Below are 22,506 nucleotides of genomic sequence, written 5' to 3'. Positions count from 1 at the left end.
GAAGCAAAAAGAGAGGGGGGGGAGCAACAGACTGACTTGGGAAATAATATGTGAAAGCAACAGGAGTGAAGATGGAAGGAAAAGTTAGGAAAGAAATTCTTTTGTTAGATACACAGAATCAGGACTAAAGAAATTAGGCTTTTGGTATACCTAAAGCTGACTAGAGTCTATTACACTTCTTTCTCTAATTAAGAGGACTGAACTTGTAGCCCGCCAAATCTCTTACTGAAGCTGTAATACCGAAATGCACTGTCACACTCCGCATACAGCAGTTAAACATGTTTTCTATAAGCAATTTAAGCTTATCAGAAAGAACTAGGAAAGTAAATTGCACAGAATATATGTAGTAAAGCTACTATGAAAGGTTTGTTCCTTTCAAAGTCTAAAATGCCTTAAGTGTTTCTGAAAAGATCGAAGTAAAATAATGGATTAATTTACTGAATGTTCATTAAATCAGTATGTTTGAATCTTTAGAAAATAACACTGGAAGAGAGAACAGTTTTAAAATATCAAAACTTTGATAAAGTGTGAATTCACTTAGTGTGTTAAAATTATAAAGTCATACAACTGAGTAAGTTGAAATTTCAGGCTTCTTGCCTTAATATTCTTTTAGAAAAATTCCTCATGTAGTAATAAGAAATCTATACTTAAATAAAAAAGTATTAGAAATAACTTTTTAGTAACTTAATTTGATTGGCACAGAGACTATCCCATATAGTTTTACATGGAAAACAATTAAATGCCTCCTATTAAAATTTAAACAAATTGCAAATCAATTGGAAGCTTTTAAGAAAATCAAATAAATGACTTTCAGCTCAACATAGACTGTTACTATATTAGAAAGATCAGATTGCTGTCAAATAGTCTTTGAGTAATGCATATCTGCATAATCTACTCTTGAATTTTGTATAAAAATAGATTTTCTATGAGTTAGTTGTTTATAAACATGAATGTCAAAAGTAAAATTTTAAAGTCGAAGTGATATTAGAACCTATATATTCTAATAATGAAATCACTTTACAATTGGAAATGTTGAAACATCTCACATTCACAAATTATGTATCATAGGGGCTACATTAGAAATGTAGATGTGTGGGCGCCTGGGTGGCTCAGTTGGTTAAGCGACTGCCTTCGGCTCAGGTCATGATCCTGGAGTCCCCGGATCGAGTCCCGCATCGGGCTCCCTGCTCATCAGGGAGTCTGCTTCTCCCTCTGACCCTCCCCCCTCTCATGTGCTCTCTCTCTCATTCTCTCTCCGTCAAATAAATAAATAAAATCTTAAAAAAAAAGAAAAAGAAATGTAGATGTGATTTCCCTTCTTATAAAAATGATTTCCCATTTAACTTTAAAACTTGGGGATATTTTGAGGATGCTTCGATATTTTCAAAGATTTTCACCAGAGAACTAAGTTCAGCAATGTGTAACGTCTATCAGTCTCATGATGTAAACAGTGCCTGATTAAGCCCACTTTCCTTTCAGGTTGAAATATCCTACTAGAAAAAGAAGGAAAAAAAATCACAGCTGGAAACCTTCCCAGAAACTTCACTAGATGACAAAGAAAAAGACAAATCTTCCACAGATACTTAATGAAGACATGGTTCAGGGGATTTCTGTTCTAAAGATCACTTTGCCCACCAAGAAAAGACAAAAACAGTGGATTTCTTCAGTTAAAGCCTGAAATCGAAGCAGGATAGGAGAAAAAGTGAAAAACTTTAGTGCTCATTAAATCACTTACAGTGGTTTTCCTTTGGATTCACAAGTCAAAATTAATGGCTGTCCTTCTTGTGGAAAAGGAGTGGATGGTATAATCTTAACTGATGGTGTATCTAGAAAAAAAATGAAAAGGGATATTAAGAAAGGTCACTAAATACACGTAAGTATATATATTTCATAACTGTACACCATGGTGTATGTTCAGGCTTTATCTTATTATTGTGTACATTTACAAGGGATTTCTGAGATTTGATGAAACAGAGGATACAATTTTAAGAAGCTACCAGCCTATCTATGGAAAGCTAACAAAAATATCTGAATATCTTATGAGCCCTACTGTTGTATTATTTCTGAAATCCGAATATAAAACTGAAGTTGCAAAATGTGGCTCAGATGAATATCAAACATTTGGTACAATTGTTTTTTCAACTATTTATAGATGGCTATGAATACTATTATTATGGGCCGAACACATTTATGTACATTTGAATAACAACACTCTTCTGTTGCAGGAATACCAGGACTCACAATAAAGAACCCTCAAAGAACTCAGGATCAACTACTGTCTCATATGTATTATGCAGAATCTTCTTGAAAATGCAATAATGCAGCACTTAGTACATGTTGTTTTCTCTAAAGTACAGTTAGCAAATAATTTAAAATAATTATATAGAATATTACTAAAAGTTAACTTTTTGTTATATATACTGCAACTTAATTGTTACATATTTTTTTTTAATTTCCATTTAACAATAAAATCATCCTTGGTGAAAGAGGATTCAAAAATACTTTGAGACATTAATACTTATAGCTTTTGTGCCACGTTTAATACTGTTTAATCAACAGAGACACCTATTTCATAGAAAAAATGGAAAATTAAAACTTAAAAAAAGAGACAATGTAAACATGCTCGTTGCTTTATGAGACTTAGCTAGTCCTGGCATTGTGTGGCCAACACAACAAGGAATTCCTGTCAACATGGAATTGCCTCCTGCTCTTATCTCTGCATCCTCAACAATAAACAAAATAGGCTCTGAATGCTCCAGATAGTCACGATTATTTTCGCCCTTCCCTTAGTGTGATAGAAGAACTGAGCCACTCCGGGGTTAGACCCACTCTCTGATTTTGAACCAATTAAATAAGTATATATCAACAGTGTAACTTTCAGGTTACTTTTAGGTTACTTCAGGAAAATATTACTCAGATTTGCCATATATTGAACAGTAAACTAGGATCTTGTGGAAGACCTTATATCATACTTATAAATTATTTAAAGATTTTAAATACATTCTTTTTCAATACTTTAAGCAGTAAAATACATTCTTGGTAATCAACAATAATATACCAGTTGCAAATAGGGATTCCTTACACATTATTGTAAAAAATTTCAGTGTGAAATAACCCCGGGGGGGGAAATTGATGAAATATGACACATATTCATCATATTTTTTTAATCAGTAGGAAAAAATATTTTAATAAAAGATTAAATTATACTTCAGTAATTTTTTGATTTTCACCATCACATTTATGGAATCAGTTATTGACTAGGATGATTATATAATTTTTTCTTCAAAGCAGAACACTTCAAAAAGTGAAGGCGAAATGTCAACAATTATACAGGGTAACAAAGGTGAGCCAGAATGATTCTGGAAAAGGAGGTCTATTGTCTTTTGAACTTTGACCATATATACATATAGCAGAATGTAATTTCATCCTGACAAATAGAAGCAAGCTTCACTTCCAGAGGAAAAAAAGTAGGAGAAAAAAGATCAGAAAGTGTGATTCTAGGAAAGAATTGTGTTAATTTGGGTGTCTGTGATGGTTAATTTTGTGTCAACTTGACTGGACCATAGAGTGTCCGGATACTTGCCTAAACATTATTCTGGGTATTTCAATGAGAGTATTTTTGTAAGAGACCAACTTTTTTTTTTTTTTTTTAAGATTTGATTGATTGATTGACTGATTTAGAGAGCACAAGCATGGGAAGAAGCAGAGGGAGAATCTTAAGCAGGCTCCATGCCCAGCCGTTGAGCCCAACCCTAGGCTTGATCCCACGACCATGAGATCATGACCTGAGCTGAAATCAAGAGTCAAACACTTAACCCACTGGGCTACCCAGGTGCCCCTCTAAGAGATTAACGTGTAAATCAGTAGACTGAGTGAAACAGATTGCTCCCCCTAATGTGGATGGGCCTTGTCAGATGAGTTGAAGGCCTGGATAAAACAAAAAAGCTGATCCTTCCCCAAATAGGGGAGAATTCTTCTGTCTGATGGCCTTCAAGCTAGAAGATCAGCTTTTTTCCTGTTTTGGTTTCAAACTGGAACTAAATCATCATCTCTTCTGGGTCTCTAGCTTGGCAGCTCAGCCTGCAGGTCTCGGGATTTGCAGCCTTCATAACTGTGTGAGTCAACTTCTTAAAATAAATCTATTTTTCTATGTATACATTTTATTAGTTTTGTTTCTCAGGAGAACCTTGACAAATACAGAAATCTAACAAGCAGACCCTGAGATCCATCTTTTATGGGTGTGATATAAGGAAGGACTGGAAAGTGAGACAGGAAGAGAAGGAAGTAAATAAAGGTTGTGCTATTGAGCAGATGACACAGTGGGCAACTGGGATTCAATTCTGCCATGGAATTCTGAGGGACAGTGTAAGGCATGCCTCAGTGTTATCTTATTTGATGAGCAAGGGACAGGAGTATTTAGGGAATATTTACCAATTTTCATTAGTGTTCAGCTGAGGATTACTCTGGAAGGAGGAGGAATGTTATTTCCCTGGCACAGTCTATTCAGTGCACAGAAATGGTGTACGTGAAAGGGATATGGGCAAGTTACCACTAGTATTTGCTTCATTACGGTAAAATCTTAAAAGCAAAGATTAACCATTCAGGGTTTTAACAGGCAGGTAGCTGTTAGAATAGAGGAAAACAGAATATGGCCCGGTTTCTCTTAGCTTTGCCAGTTTTTGTTTAAGCAATTTATTAGAGGTAAGAATTTGTATCACAAATTGTCCCCATAGGCATGATTCAGGATTCCTTTTATATACAAAATACAGAATTTTAATTATAAGAAAATACTAGAGAGATATTATGTTTTGCATGTATTTCAATGGAACTTTCAGGAAGACCATCAAATAACCTCTAAATTAACTAAAATCAAGGGATATGATACAATGCTCTTTTATTTTACTTCAGAATTATTCAAAACGTTTATTAGTTTCTAAGCCTATAAATTATTTTTGCTAGATTTTACAACACTCCCCTCTCTGCGGCCCCTTACCCTCAATGTTTCTGATTCAACTCTTATAGCTTTGGCTATTCTTTCTCAGGTTCTGTTGTCTTTTTGCATTTAGCCTTTAAATACTGAGATCACCAAGAATGGAATTCATGATCTGTTCTCATGTTAATTCTGGCTGGGTCCTTTCAGCCACACCCATGTCTTCAGTTTCTACCTACTAACCAATCATGCTCAGGTTTATATCCAAAAGGCAGCTCTGTACCACAAGCTACACTTAAATATATGCAGCACCCATCTGACATGTCCCTTCAGATGTCTAAAAGACATGGTGCCTTCACCATGTCCAAAATGAACTCAAGCTCTCCAACCCTTACTTCCATGTTCATCCAGCAATCACTAGTTCTGTAGATACTACCAGCCTCCATCCAGCTCCATACACCAGACACCTCCTTTTCCTTGTATTTCTGTCTTCAACCAATTAATCAAGTGTGGTTGATCTATGTCCTGAACAGTTTTCAAATCTACTCATTTCTTTCTTATAGCTCCACAACTACTTCTTTTATCTAGTTTACAGCAATAATGAAAGGTCTCTCTCTCTCTCTCATGTCAGTTTTCATCTCCCTAAAATCTGATTTTTAAAACTAAACAAAATTGTCTTCTCAAAACATAAATCTGATAGGGGCGGCTGGGTGGCTCAGTCGGTTGAGCGTCCAACTCTTGATTTCAGCTCAAGTCATGATCTCAGGGTCATAAGATGGAGCCCCAAGTTGGGTTCCACACTGCATGTGAAGCCTGCTTGGGATTCTCTCCCTCTCTCTTTGCCCCTCCCCCTTGCTCATGCTATCTCTCTGTCTCTCAAATAAATAAATAAAATCTTAAAAAAAAAAAAAGACATATAAATCTGATAACACCAGTGTTCTGGTTAAAACCCTGAATGGTTAATCTTTGCTCTTAAGATTAAAAGCAAAATCATTAGTATAGCCTTTAGGTCTCATGTGATCTGTACACTTCTTCAAAGATTTTATTTATTTATTTGAGAGAAAGAGAGCACGAGCGAGCTGGAGGAGGGGGAAAAGCAGACTCCCTGCTGAGCTGGGAGCCTGACACAGGGGTTGATCCCAAGATCCTGGGATCATGACCTGAACCGAAGGCAGACACTTAACCAACTGAGCCACCCAGGAGTCCCACTCTCTTGCCTTCTAACATTCATTTTCATTTTTTGAATGAATTTTATACAAATTGTCTGGAATATTCCATTCTGGGGGAGGTTAACTCTTAAACCTCAACTCAAATATTTTTGCTAAAGGCATTAATTCATTACCCTCAAGTTTGGTCAGATGCCTCTTCTACATGTTCTCTTTCACCTTGGTGTAATTTTTTAAACAGTCACGGCTATATCCTCAGTATCTTGCATAATGCTTTACACAAAATCTGTGCTTAATAAATTCTTAAATGAATGAATACGCTAAAGATTTTGTTATACTTTCTTATCCATTTGATATATTAATTCTAAAATATTAAAAATGCTTACTTGAAATCTTGTTGGGGTCTGTTGTATGTAAAATTAATCTTAAATGTTCATGTTATGAACCACTATGTCACAAAACAGAGTGACATTCTTTAGTACTTTGTGGATGTGTATTTTCAAATTACTAATGTAATGCATTATACTGTACCAATTTGTGACAGTAAAAAAGGGGGTTAGTAAAAAATGCATTATTATTACTAATTACTATGAATTTATCTTAGCTTTGTCTTCTATGTTGCTCACTTTTTTAAATAATAATTTTGTCTGTTTTAAAATGTTTTCAAGTAAATGAACTCTAACACCATATTTATTGAACATAATTGTATAGACTCATATATATTATACACAATATATAATGTTTATAATATATATAAAAACATACAAATGGCAGAGAACAGTAAATAATTAGGTTTAAATTATTTCATAATACAGGATATATACTATTATTATAAAACATTGCACTTAGTAAAATACATATATATATTTTTTTAATTTTTTTATTGTTATGTTAGTCCTCATACATTACATCATTAGTTTTAGATGTAGTGTTCCATGATTCATTGTTTGTGTGTAACACCCAGTGCTCCATGCAGAACACGCCCTCCTCAATACCCATCACCAGGCTAACCCATCCTCCCACCCCCCTCCCCTCTAGAACCGTCAGTTTGTTTTTCAGAGTCCATCGTCTCTCATGGTTTGTCTACCCCTCCGATTTCCCCCCTTTCACTCTTCCCCTCCTGCTATCTTCTTCTTCTTCTTCTTTTTTTTTTTCTTAACATATATTGCATTATTTGTTTCAGAGGTACAGATCTGAGATTCAACAGTCTTGCACAATTCACAGTGCTTACCAGAGCACATACCCTCACTAGTGTCTATCACCCAGTCACCCCATCCCTCCCACCCCACCCCCCACTCCAGCAACCCTCAGTTTGTTTCCTGAGATTAAGAATTCCTCATATCAGTGAGATCATATGATACATGTCTTTCTCTGTTTGACTTATTTCGCTCAGCATAACACCCTCCAGTTCTATCCACATCGTTGCAAATGGCAAGATCTCATTCCTTTTGATGGCTGCATAATATTCCATTGTATATATATACCATCTCTTCTTTATCCATTCATCTGTTGATGGACATCTTGGCTCTTTCCACAGTCTGGCTATTGTGGACATTGCTGCTATAAACATCGGGGTGCACATACCCTTTTGGATCCCTACTTTTGTTTCTTTGGGGTAAATACCCAGTAGTGCAATTGCTTGATCATATGGTAGCTCTATTTTCAACTTTTTGAGGAACCTCCATACTGTTTTCCAGAGTGGCTGCACCAGCTTGCATTCCCACCAACAGTGTAGGAGGGTTCCCCTTTCTCTGCATCCCCGCCAACATCTGTCATTTCCTGACTTGTTAATTTTAGCCATTCTGACTGGTGTGAGGTGGTATCTCATTGAGGTTTTGATTTGAATTTCCCTGATGCCGAGTGAGTAAAATACATATATTTTTATATTATATTTCATTCACTATATTTTGAGCATTCAGGATCCAAGATCTTAACCTATTTAATTGTATGTTGTCAGATCCTAACAAAATGCCTGAAATGTAAGAGTTCTTTAAATAGTGAATGAATAAATGAATGAGTTGCTTCTTATTTCTTTCAAAATGCAAGCAAATGAGAAAGTTTTTTATAAGAATATAGAAAATAGGGGTGCCTGGGTGGCTCAGTTGGTTAAGCAGCTGCCTTTGGCTCAGGTCATGATCCCAGGGTCCTGGGATCGAGCCCCGCATTGGGCTCTTTGTTCCGTGGGAAGCCTGCTTCTCCCTCTCCCCCTGCTTGTGTTCCCTCTCTCACTGTCTCTCTCTGTCAAATAAATAAATAAAATCTTTAAAAAAAAAAAGAATATAGAAAATAGGGATATATGCATTCATCCACAAATTATTTTTCAGTGTTACTAGCAAACAAGCAAAATATGCAGCTATTTTAAAAACACAATGTTTCCTTTCTAAGGCTTTTGTAGGAAAAATATCACTCTTTAAAATCTATTTTTAGGGCTCCTGGGTGGCTCAGTCATTAAGCGGCTGCCTTCGGCTCAGGTCATGATCCCAGAGTCCTGGGATCGAGTCCCACATCGGGCTCCCTGCTCAGCAGGAAGCCTGCTTCTCCCTCTCCCACTCCCCCTGCTTGTGTTCCTTCTCTCGCTGTGCCTCTCTCTGTCAAATAAATAAATAAAATCTTTAAAAAAATAAAATAAAATCTATTTTTAAAATTATGAAAATGTGAAAGGAAAACATACTTTTTAGCCTTAAGTATTATTTCGTTTACTTATCTGACAAATTCTGGGTTTCATTTAGAAACAAGCACAATTACTATCAAAAGATAGATTGATGCACAAATTATTCCTTTTTTATTCAAAATTTTAAAAGCTTTATGAACTTGGTAGTAAGGATACCTCTTGTTTTATTTGAACAACTCCTGATTTCAATCAAAGTAAAGATATTGATGCAGTAAAATGGATTTTCTATATCCTTAACAAAGATTTTAGAAAGGAGAAAAGATCAGTGATGCAGCTACTATTAAGCCACCTAATGGACGATCTTAAACGCACAAGCTCTTAAAGTATTTAGTGTCATTGGTTCAACGTTTATCCATCACTAAAGACTGTAGGTGAATAAAAAGAAGTTTTAAATCAAATGTTTTACCAATAAAAAAAGAAAAAAAAAAACCTTACTTCTTCCATAATCAAAGAAATACAACAGAAATTTAAGATTATAAAAAACATCAGCCTGTTATGGATAATGAAAAAATTGCCAAATAAGAGAAGCAATTGTAAACTAACATCTACTATTGGCTTACTGTATCATTCCATATTGTATAATATATTGAGTGAACATAGTGGTTTATAACTTAAAACGATGGTCAGTTGCATTGTCCATGGCATTATGTGGATCCTTGCTCAAAAGCAAAATATTACCTTGATCATTTTATGTGTTCACAAAAGTTATTTCCTATGAGTACTCCCAAATAATTCATTTAACATTTATGTAGTTCCTAAAATATATGAGGCATAGTACTATTACCCATTTCTATCCACTGTTGCACCAGAATTATAATATAACATTATAACATTGTACATTATAACATTCACAATGTAACACCTAAAGCTCTGGAGTTAGTTTTCATCAATGGTGCTACTGAGTGTTTAGCATATTCTTAGAAAAGCAAACTCATCAGAGCAGAGATTATGTCTACCTTGTTCACTGGTTTATCCTTGGTTCTAGAATAACTCCTGGCCCTCAATTAAATATTTGTTGAATAAATAATGGATTTGAATAATATTTTCCAATCACTAGTGTGTTATAAAATCAAATTTATTTGTCACAGCTATCTTTTAATGGTAATGAACATTGACCAAATACTTGGTAAATAATAGTCATTGTTGTAAATATTCTATATGTATTGGCTCAGTACACCCTCTCATACAGCACACAAGGAAGATTCTTTTGTTGACCTATTGTGTAGAACATGAGAGTAAGGCTCAGAGGAGGTCACTTACCCTAGTTACATAGTCATAAATCACTTATGCAGTTTGAATCCTATTCTCTGATCTTCACTACACCTCAATAAACTTGTGTTTCCTCTTCCCTCTCAGATGACACTAGGGATCGCTAGTGCTTTTTGTAGTAACTTCCATGTCCTCTATTCTTTAAAATCAACTCTTTCTCCATCTGGTTGAATTGGAAACTGGCAAAAGATTTGCTTTGACTCTATATGATCTGCAAGTTATAAAACCTATCTGACAATGTTACTGAATTCTATGTGTAAACCATATGTCAGTCTGTCTGTCTGTCTCCTCTTTTTTTTTAAGTCTTACATCTCCCTCTCACATCTCTTCAACAGATGAAAATATTTTTTTGAGTGAAGGAGGTTAAAAGGTACAGACTTCCAGTTACAAGATTTTTAAGTTCTGAAGATATAATGTGTAGCATGATGCCTATAGTTACAATACTATATGTGTATTTGAAAATTGCTAAGAAAACAGATCTTAAAACTTCTCATCACAAGTAAAATGATTTTAATTATGTGCAGTTATGGATGTTAAGTAAACATTATAGTTTACTTATATATAATATATATATATAATACATGTATATCCTGAATAATTATGTTGTATACCTTAAACTAATACAATGTTATATGTCAATTATATATCAAAATTATATACCAATAAAACTGGGAAAATATTTTAAAAATAAAGAAATATATTCCCTTACTTATTATGATATATCCTTCTCAGCAACATATTTCTATTCTCTATAAAATAATACAGAAATATTCCCACAGCAGATTTTTATTAAGGGAAATTTAGAAACTTTTAAGTATTTTGTAAATGAAAGAGTTGTGATTCTTTGCTTTGTAGCAATGTCATTATATAAAATTTTCTGAAAAAAATAATTTAATTAGCACCCTTATAACTATCTCTTGGTAGTTACATTAATACTAAAGAAAATTAGTCACCTACTCAACTTTGTGAAGCCACTTTGAAGTTTTTTCTAAAATAATAGTTCTCAATTAGAGGCAGTCATGAACCCTACCCCCAAGGACATTTGGCAATATCTGGAGATGTTTTTGCTTATTACAATGCGGGGGACATATAGAGGGAATACCATTAGCATCTAATGGATAGAGGCCAGGAAGTTTACTAAACATCCTATAGTACAGAAGACAGCCCCTCCACAACAAAGAATTACCTGGCCCAAGATGTCAATAGTACCCTTCTGTAAAATGTTTACATTCACTCCTATAGACCTGTATAGCTCTCATATCTCTATTTCTGAAATGAAGGAGGTGCTGAGTATTCTGAGGAAGGCCATTATAATACTTTCCTGAAGTTTACTTCAGCTACAAAGCAAACTCATTCTACACCTCAAGGTCAACCGGTTTTCATGTTGATAGACCAAGAGTTAAGTAGAACCATTTCAGCTACTATTTATTTCCTCTGTGTAAGACTGATTTTTTCTAAAGTGTCCAATTTTTTCCCTGTTTATAATTTTACAATAAAACTCAAACACTTAACTTTCCTTTTAACTCACAACATTATGCAAAGAATGCTCAAAACTATCAGGTACTTTTCCTTCAACAGTCTGTTAAATTCCTTTAAATTCTAATGAAAAATTATTTTTGTGGCAATCTTTTATTTATTCAACAAACATGTACAAATTAGTGTGGGTATAAGACCCATTGCTACTACTATTCAAGTGTTATACATCCACAAACATAGTAACCCATAGTAATTTAATCCAAATCAGAAAGATAAATCACATATAGTTCAAAATCATGCAAAATTCAAAACTGAAAGCAACATAGCACTCCGACGGAGCATTACGGGTGTTATGGAGGAAGAAATTATATGTATTTGTCAGACACAAAGAAAGTTACCCAGAGAAGTGGCACTTAAAACAATTCAAAGAATACATAGTACTTGAACTGGCAACATTTTCCTAGAGGTAGAGAATATAAGGGAATTCAAACAAAGAGTTGAACAAAGGGTTGATGAAGAGAAGAATGTAGGCTGTATATGGGTTGTATGTGAGACATCTAGAAATAATGTAAAGTCTAGGATGCATTATCTCTAAAGACGTGCCAAGAGCAGCATTATAGGGGTATATTTTCAAAGACTTCAGTGTCAGGCTAAAGAGTTTGGATATCATGTTAGAGGCAATAAGAAGCCATCTTAAGTTTGTAATCAAGTAAATATCAGGGTCAGAACCAAGGTTTAGAAGATATTTGGCAGTGCATAAAACTGAATGGATCAGGGAGCTATTAGAAGCAAAATGTCTCACCAACAGTATAGGAGGGCTCCCTTTTCTCCGTATCCCCACCATCTGTTGTTTCCTGACTTGTTAATTTTGCCAAGATGTCCATCGACAGATGAATGGATAAAGAAGATGTGGTATACACACACACACACACACACACACACACACACTGGAATATTATGCAGCCATCAAAAGGAATGAAATCTTGCCATTTGCAATGACGTTGGTGGAACTGGAGGGTATTATGCTGAGCGAAATAAGTCAATCAGAGAACGACATGTATCATATGATCTCACTGATATGAGGAATTCTTAATCTCAGGAAACAAACTGAGGGTTGCTGGAGTGGTGGGGGGTGGGAGGCATGGAGTGGCTGGGTGATAGACATTGGGGAGGGTATGTGCTATGGTGAGTGCTGTGAATTGTGTAAGACTGTTGAATCACAGACCTGTACCTCTGAAACAAATAATACATTATATGTTAAAAAAAAAAAAAAGAAGATAGTAGGAAGGGAAAAATAAGGGGGGGTGGAAATTGGAGGGGGAGACGAACCATGAGAGACTATGGACTCTAAGAAACAAACTGAGGTTTCTAGAGTTGCAGTAAAGGTACAGATAATAAATGAATCAATATTATTTTGCTTATATTCCAATTCATAAATTTCTACAATTGTAGACTCTATAATACTGTAAGTGAATTTTCTCCATATCATTTATTATCCTTACATTTTGGCTTAAAATAATTGTTTCTCCAATATTTTATTCTAATTAGAATAATTTTAAAGTATTTAGGGAATGAAGAAATGAAGGAATTTATAATTTGGAATTTATAATAATTAAAATAATTATAATAATAATTTATTAAATGAAGTGCTCTTGTAATTAATGGTCTCATATGGTGATGTAAAATGCATAGTTTTAATTCAACGTTGATAGTGTTAGTTGTGCTCTGGGAGGCAGAGATAAATTTTGTTAATTGATAGCTTTGACAGTGGAGATGAATTACTTAGGAAAAGGCATCAGGAAGGCCACTTGTTAAATTTCATGACTACATAGGAAATTTTGGCAGTTCTGAAAGCTCATTAAGAAAAAAAAAGCTCCAAATCATTATTTAAAATGAAAATGAAAAACCAGTACTCACTGTGTTTCTAAACATTTTCAAGTTGTTTGTGTTTTTGATAAAGAAAATTTATTTAAGTCACCATGAATAGAATTCCTCACAGGGATGCAAAAAGGAACAGTAAATGATGAAATGAACACAATAATGTAAAGTTGTTTTAGATTTTATAAATCTGCTATGGCCTAAGCACTGAGTGTTTATTTAACAAACATACATTAATAGACAATGCATAGGTTCAGTCAAACATGATGACTTAATATAAAACTATACAACTTAGTGAGGGAGTTAATATCTCATTTCATGTTCGTTAACCATTTAGTCAACTATCAAGTTTGGTTTTGTTTCATGTTATGTAATCTTTAAAACGTCCCCTTTTGGGGCACCTGGGTGGCTCAGTTGGTTTAATGTTGGACTCTTGGTTTCAGCTTAGGTCATGATCTCAGTGACGGGATCCAGCCCTGCATGGGGCTCCATGCTCAGCAGGGAGTCTGCTTGAGATTCTCTCTCCCTCTGCCCCTCCCCCATTCTTGCTCTCTCTCTCTCTCTCTCTCTCTCTCATTTTCTCTAAACTAACTAAATAAATCTAATAAACTAATATAAAATAAAATATTCCCTTTTGGGCGCCTGGGTGGCTCAGTTGGTTAAGCGACTGCCTTCGGCTCAGATCATGATCCTGGAGTCCTGGGATTGAGTCCCGCATCGGGCTCCCTGCTCGGCGGGGGGTCTGCATCTCCCTCTGACCCTCCCCCCCACCTCATGTGCTTTCTCTCTCTCAAATAAATAAATAAAATCTTTAAATAAAATAAAATAAAATAAAATATTCCCTTTTATGTCATTCTGGTAAATTTGACAAAGGCCAAAATCATCATCACCATTCATTCATCATCAATATCACAATAACAATAAAAAAATACAGTAACAATCCTTACGTTTAGTGTATATTTTGAAATATGTTTAAATTGAGAAAGCCCAAATCAAAAAATAACTACATAGTTATGGTAGATTCTCTCCATGAAATTTCTCCTTTAGGATAAAAAGATTTTATTTGTATGGATTTTATTTGTATTTCATAGTATGTATTTTTCATAGTATGAAAAATCTTGCTACTTTAACATTCTATGAATTACTTCACCATGAACTTGACCTTTTATAAATGGAAAGAAAAAATATTTTATAAATTATTTTTATTTTCCTGATATCATAAAATTTTTAATTTTTTTATTGAGTATAGTTGACACACAATGTTATATTTGCTTTCAGTGTACAGCCTAGTGATTCAATATCTCTTTGCTGTGTTCACCACAAGTGTACATACTATCTGTCATCATACAATGCTACAGTATCGTTGACTATATGCTCAATGCTGTGTGGTTTATTCCCTTGACTTATTCATTCCATAACTAGAAGACTGTATCTCCCTCTCCCCTTCAACCATTTTGCCCATCCCCCCAATCCCTTCCCTCCGGCAACCATCAGTTTGTTCTTTGTATTTAGAGATCTGATTCTACTTTTTGTTTGTTTGTTTATTTGTTTTGATTTTTAGATTCCAAAAATGAGTGAAATCATACAGTAGGTGTTTGTCCTTCTCAGTCTGACTTATTTCATTTGGCATAATTACCAAATTTAAGATCGATTTTTTTTTTTTTCAGTCTTGGTGAATAGTCTAAGTCCTGGGCAAAATTACAAAGCAAACAATCTCTTTATATATTCTTTTTACTTATTTCATACGTTCCCTAGTTTGTATTCTCAAGGTTTTTCAATTTCCTTTCATAATGTATAGACCTCAGAGAAAGTATTTGCTAAATTTGTTTGCATTCATAAGGTATGTGTTACCTTCCTAATAATAATAATAGAAAGCCAAGAACTTATCATACCTTACTTGATTTAATCCTTACAAAAAATATGAAGTAGGTACATTTCCCAGATGAGGAAATTAGGTTTAGAGTGACTAGCATAAAGTCACTTAGGGAAGCTTGAATTTCAACCTCGCCTTATCTGACTTCACAACTTGAACTTTAAAAAATGCAGTTTTGAGGGGTGCTTGGGTGGTTTACTCAGTTAAGTGGCTGACTTGGCTGACTTCAGCTCAGGTCATGATCTTCAGGGTCCTGGGATGGAGCCCCATGTTGGGCTCCCTGCTCAGCTGGGGGTCTGCTTCTCCTTCTCCCTCTGCCCTTCCCTCTGCTTGTGCTATCTCTCTCTCTCAAATAAATAAAGTCTTTAAAAAATGCAGTATTGGTTTTAATCTGCATTTTAATTTTATTTAGGTCACACTACATTCAAAATATATTTTCTTTAAAAGTTTTTATCTTACTCCAGTGGTTGTTAACATGTATTTGAATGCCAAACACTGTGGTCTTATAAAAGCATGGTCCATCCCTATACGACACAGCTTACATACCCCCTCAAAGAATGGATAGACTCTGATCATCATTGCTCATGAGCTCCAGTGTGATCATTCTATGCTTTAACCAAAAACTACATCACAAATTCTAAAATTGTAGAAATCACAAAGAAAAATGAAAGGCATTTTAAAGGGCAGAACAAAACTTTTTGCAATTCTGTAATAATCACTAAAATCACTAGCCTTGTTCATAAAAATATAAATTAAAATTTCCCTCCTAAAAAGGTATGCAAAGTTAACCCTCAGTATATTGTTAGAGTGCAATGGCCTCAATTTTAGTTGTTGAGTTTCTTTTTGAAACAATGCTAACTACTTTTAGAGAAAGCATTTCATGATTTGTGTCCTTTCTTAGAGGTCCTCCAAAAAACAGAGAGAATTCACCTTTCAAAATAGATTGTAAATTATTCTACCTTGCAATTATGATATAGAGACACTGGACTCTTTTGTAAATCTAATATATGTCATGAAATTATATTGGTGTTATATTTTCTGTAGTATGAAAAATCTTGCTACTTTAACATTCTATGAATTACTTCACCATGAACTTGACCCTAACTCATCGATTGTCCCCAACTATGCTAAAAAGAATGACATAATAAAAAAATGAAAGTATGATGAAATCATCTAGAGTGGTGGTGTCCAATATAGCAAAAACTAGTCACACGTGGCTATTTAAATTTCAATGTAAATTGATTACAATTAAATAAAATTTAAACCATACTTCTTTAGTCACAAGATCTACATTTCAAGTGCTTAGTAGCCTTATGTAGCTAGACAATGGCTACTTACTATTTTGGCACAGATAAGAACATTACCATCATCACAGAAAATTCTATTAGATAGTGCTGGTGTGGAAGGATTATGCAAGAGTGATATAAATCATCACTGTTGCCGCATCCCTATTTACTTAGAGAGTTGCTCAGGTTTTGTGTTTTCTTATATGGTACTAGAAAAGAAGTCTGGAAATAAAACACCACCATTCTATTTTTTTTTTTTTTTGCTTGTTTGTTAGTCGCTTAACTTTCATGATCAGTTGAGAATTCTGAATCTTTCATTTCCTGCTCAGAATGGCAAGAGAAGAAAATTGACAGAGAAAGATATCTCAAAATTATTAGACAGATCAGACAATAAATTCAGAGAGAAAACAGTAGGACTCAAGAATCTAATGATGGTGAAACAGAAGTCTTCACTTATGAAATCCTAGACATATTTTATTAAACTCAAAAATCAATAAGTAAACAATTTGTTTATGAGGAAACAAAGGGAAGGACTTCATCACGCAATATTTTGCAACTTGATTTTGCTAAAAAGGAAATATCACGTTCTTTCATTTTTATGATTTCTGCACATAAGAACTTATATAGTTCATAAGTGGATAAATGCTGAAGGCATTTGATAACAAAACATTTTTTAAAACTCATTTTCTTTTTCAATTGAGTTGGTGCTTATAAATCTAAAAATGAAATGTTTGCAATTACAGGGCAAAGATATTTTTATTGTCTTTTACAAAATTATGAACCACCAAAGTTTTTTAGAGTATTTCATTTTGACCAAGTGTAAGAAGAACCAGAAACAATGACTAAATAGAACACATTAGAGATGTATATTTGAAATCTGACCTCAGTATTTACAATATGGTATGTTCCAGGAGCATACATGACAGTTGTTGCCCATTTTGGGTAGATATATCATTAAATCCAGGAAATATGGAATAGAAATTCAAGTCTGCTATATTTAAATTTTATTTTTATTATTTTTTTATATATGCTGGGCCAACATGGGGCTTGAATGCACAACCCTGAGATTAAGACCTGTGCCGAGATCAAGAATCAGATGCTTAACCAACTGAGCCACCCAGGTGCCCCTCTATTTATTAAACTCTTATTAAAGAGTATAATAATATTGTTTTTCACTATCCCTTTATTATTACATCTAAACATTATTCAAAAAAAACCCTTACACCCTAAAAATCTAAAATAACGTGTCTCTTAGATCCAGATGGTAAAAGGGAATTACATTCTTTCCTGACAATATCAAGGATTAATACAATAAAGCTTATTATATTGATGTTTATATTTGCCTTAATTATAATATAATCAAACTTATAATGATTAATTATAAATTTACAAATATAGATAAAATTCAATATTGAAGAAGAAGAATAAAGTCTGAAGGCTGATACTACCTAACTTCAAGACATTATATAGCTACAGTAATCAAGACAGTATGGTATTAATGCAAAAATAAATAGATCAAGGAACAGAATAGGGAGCTCTGAAAGAACCCCAAATAAACATAGTCAACTGATCTTTAACAAAGGAGCAAAGACAATTCAATGAAGAAATGATAATCTGTTTAACAAATGCTGGAACAACTGGACATTCCCATGCAAAAAAAAAAAAAAAAAAAAAATCCAAACCCTGACCTTATGTCTTTCACAAAAATTAACTCAAAATGTATCATAGACCTAATGTAATGTGCAAAACTATAAAACTTCTAGAAGATAATACAGGACACTAGTTGACCTTGGGTTTAGTGACAATATTTTAGGTACAACACTGAAAACATAATCCATGAAAGGATGGAACTTTACTTAAATATGTTTGCTCTTGAGAAAGACACTTTAAGAAAATGAAAAGACAATGAGGAAAGTATTTGCAAAGGATATGTGTGATAAATGAATAGTATCCAAAATGTACAAAGAACTCTTAAAACTCAACCAGAAAAACAATCCAGTTAAAAATTTGGCAAAAATCTAAATAGACACCTCACCAAAGAAGATATGCAAATGAAAAATAGCATATGAAAAGATGCTCAGCATCATATGTCATTATGGAATTGCAAATTAAAATGAGATACAACCACTGTTTAGAATGGCCTAAATCCAAAACACTGACAACTCCAAAAGCTGGTGAGGACATGGACCAACAGGGACACTCATTCATTGCTGGTGGGAATACAAATTGATGTAGCCATTTTCCAACTTTGTTTGTAGTTTATTACAAAGCTAAATATGGTCTTGCCAGCAATTCTATTTATGGTATAAGATAAACATTTAGATTTCTAAAATTTCATGTTTTAGTGACATTAAGATACATTGCCTCTTCATAATCAATTTGCCTTTTGCTAAAATTTGTTCTAATTAAAATTTGAATGTCATTTACTCAAAGAAGTTGAAAACTTCTGTTCAAACAAAAACCTGTGTACAGATATTTATAGTAGGTATATCCATAATTGCCAGAATTTGGAAGTAATTAAGATATTTTTCAATAGGTGAATGGATAAACAAACTCTGATATACCCGGACATTATACATTGCTCAAAACCTTATAGAATCATACAAATTAAATTGTGAAGGCTGATGTAAATTATGCACTTTAGTTAACACTAATCTATCAATATTAGTTCATCAATTGTAATGTATGCACTACAATAATGCATGATGTTAATGATAGGGGAAAATGTGAGGTGGGTAGGATATGGGTATATACAGGAACTTTGTACTTACTGCTCAATTTTTTATAAACTGAAAACTGTTCTTAAAAATAAAACCTATTAATTAAAAAAAAAAGTCTTCTGGACCCAGATGGTAAAGATTAATGACAAACTTCCTGATATATTAAAAGATAATCCAATAATGTTCAATACATCAATTGACTATAGTTTTCTAACCATATATTTTTCTCTTAGAAATGTGTGTGTGTGTGTGTATGCATGTATTATAGTTCAATCAGGAAATAGAACTAGAACAATTTGAAATACTTGGGATGTTAAATATGTAGTCACTTCGGAAAAATCAACCTTGGGGGCCCCTGGGCGGCTCAGTTGGTTAAGTAACTGATCTTCATTTTGGCTCAAGTCATGATTGCAGGGTTATGCGATTGAGCCCTGTGTTGGCTCTGTGCTGGGTGTGGAGCCTGCTTAATATTCTCTCTCCTTCTCCTTCTGCCCCTCCCCCCCCAAAAAAAAGAAAAAAAAAAAGAAATATCAACCTTGAACTATATTTTAAAAACAGACTTATAAAAGAGAATGTTATTTAATCAGAAGTTAAAAATATTGGATGAGTCACTTCTGCTTATTTTCTCAATATTAGCTTTTACTTGTCAAAATCATTTCTGTCTCATTTTCTTATCCAGTTTTTATTCTTGATTAAATTGACTTAAAATTAACTGCAAAAGACACATTGTCATCTGTATAATACATACATTCTATCATTTGGGAGTTTTTTTGACTGCCTTTTTATGAAAATAATTTGTGTGCTTAAAATAATGTTAAAAATTCTAAAATAAGCTTGATTAGGAACTTCATAATAACCTTGATTAGGAAAGGCCAGTTAAGAATATATTATATTAGGAGTGTATGTGTATGGTGAGTGTTGTGAATTGTGTAAGACTGTTGAATCACAGACCTGTACCTCTGAAACAAATAATACATATAATGTATTATGTATTATACATATAATGTATAATGTTAAAAAAAAAAAGAAGATAGTAGGAAGGGAAAAATGAAGGGGGGGAATCGGAGGAGGAGATGAACCATGAGAGACTATGGACTCTGAGAAACAAACTGAGGGTTCTAGAGGGGAGGGGGGTGGGGGGATGGGTTAGCCTGGTGATGGGTATTAAAAGAGGGCACATATTGAATGGAGCACTGGGTGTTATATGCAAACAATAAATCATGGAACACTACATCAAAAACTAATGATGTAATGTTTGGTGATTAACATAACATAATAAAAAATAAATAAAATAATATATTGTATTAGTTTAATATATGAATTTAATTTTTGTTAAAATTTGGAATATCTGCTCACAAATATATACTCTTCATTGAGATTTAATAACAAAAAATGTTTACTTCTATTAATAACAGAAACTTTATAGTAACATATTGAGTCCCTGCACTCAGATCACTTAAAATATTTGGTGACTCAATTACTTTAAATAATTCAATATTTCAGGGACAAATAAAATATTCTTTTACATATAAAAGAAAAAATATGAGGGATTGGTGAAATAGATGAAGGGGATTTAGAGGTACAAACTCCCAGTTATAAAAGAAAAATATCCTGGGGATGTAATGTGCAGCAAAGGGAATATAGTCAATAGTATTTTAATCACTTTGTATGGTGACTGATGCTAACTAAACTTAAGGTGATCATTTTGTAATGTATAAAAATATCAAATCACTATGATGTACAACTGAAACTAATAAGATGTTGTATGCCAATTATACTTCTATTAAAAATTAAAAAAAAACACATAGGGATCTCAAATAGAGGTTGCAACTTTATTAATGTAGATAAATGTATCTTTTTGTCCAGGAGCATAGATTACTTCATGATTCTAGCATGTATACAATTCATGAGCTTTGCAAAATATTTTGAAATCTTAAAAAATCCTTTCAAAGTATCCTTAGGCATTAATGTGGCATTTTTTAATCGAAATAACGATTTTGATTTTTGAAAATTTAACCTAATGATAGCTCTCATTTCACCTTTCCTGACTCCTTTTACATTGGTCTCTAGACCACAGATAATTTGTGGTTGACCAGGTAATTAGATAATCAGCATTTCACAAGTGAGATGCCAAATGAATGAGATATGTTATTTTAAAAATCTACTTGAAACACTCACCTTTCTAATAAACCTAGATAGCCTGAAACATTTAATCAAGTGTTTTCTGTAATAAATAGACAAGTGGTAGAAGTATAGTTAATACAACAAACGTGGGACAATTTAAAAGACACTGACCTGGGCTAGAGAGGTTAGGGAGCATTGAGTAAGTGGGAACTTGATTTTATGATGTGCATATATAAACATTTATTTATATTATAAGCAAAGAATGGCACTGTTACCAAATGGTAAATACTAAACAAATGTTAATGATAGCATAAGATTTCATAATTTGATGAATTTTATATATATTGAATACTTATATAATATTTATATATTAATATTTATATTTATATAATATTGGATATTCTACATATAATTTACCATAACACACACAATATTTATATTTATATAATATTGAATATTCTACATATAATTTACCATAACACACACATATACACAGAGACTTAAAAATTTGGGTTCTTATTTATCCATATTGCATTTCGATGCCATAGTACTAAAATGAGTTCCTAGAACATTCTGGAATATTTTACTAATCTGTCTCTTCTGTTTCTCCTTTTCAATAACAGCTGACTTTTTATAAAATTTTTGTCAGTGTCACAAACAGAAAATGAATGTTCAGTTATTTTCTTCTTTTCTGTGTTTTGTTCCTATTTCTTTCTGTTTGTGCTGATACATTATTCTTATTGAGAATTAAATAAACTCTGACTTATACAATCTGTTCTTCTAAAAATTAAATCAGACAAATAAAAAGTTATTGTTTTCAAAGAGATCTGCACAAAAATAGAACAATGAATTAGAATTTCCGTCTATAAAAAGAAAGAGAGTGGCATTTTCCACCTGCTCAGGTACAAAGTGTGCTGTTACCTGTTGTGCAAAATTTGCAGGCATTTGTGGTTCACAGTGAAAAGTCTACATTTTCTTAAATTTCAAGTTTAAAGAAACTATCTTCCTTTAATGACATTAAAATTTATGATTAATATCTTATAAGGAAATGCATGTTGCTGTGAAATACTTGAGACTGAATCCTCCTAAATTGTATATCACAGGGTTATGTGG

The 22,506-nt window shown here is 33.3% G+C and overlaps 1 protein-coding gene across 3 annotated transcripts in view; it reads right to left on the bottom strand.

The window, feature by feature from the left end:
• Positions 1 to 22,506, bottom strand: part of CADM2 (cell adhesion molecule 2) — a 1,086,372-nt gene that overhangs the window by 123,852 nt on the left and 940,014 nt on the right. For all 3 annotated transcript variants that reach the window (XM_064580279.1, XM_045902679.3, XM_064580283.1), the window contains exon 6: positions 1,736 to 1,826. In XM_064580279.1, coding sequence (XP_064436349.1) covers positions 1,736 to 1,826 — 91 coding nt within the window. The remainder of the gene's footprint in view (positions 1 to 1,735; positions 1,827 to 22,506) is intronic.

Source organism: Mirounga angustirostris, unplaced genomic scaffold, assembly GCF_029215605.1.
Source record: "Mirounga angustirostris isolate CCGP_5_RB_7025 unplaced genomic scaffold, mMirAng1.0.hap1 SCAF_1, whole genome shotgun sequence".
NCBI classification, from domain to species: domain Eukaryota; kingdom Metazoa; phylum Chordata; class Mammalia; order Carnivora; family Phocidae; genus Mirounga; species Mirounga angustirostris.
This window is presented reverse-complemented; position numbering and strand designations above follow the sequence as displayed.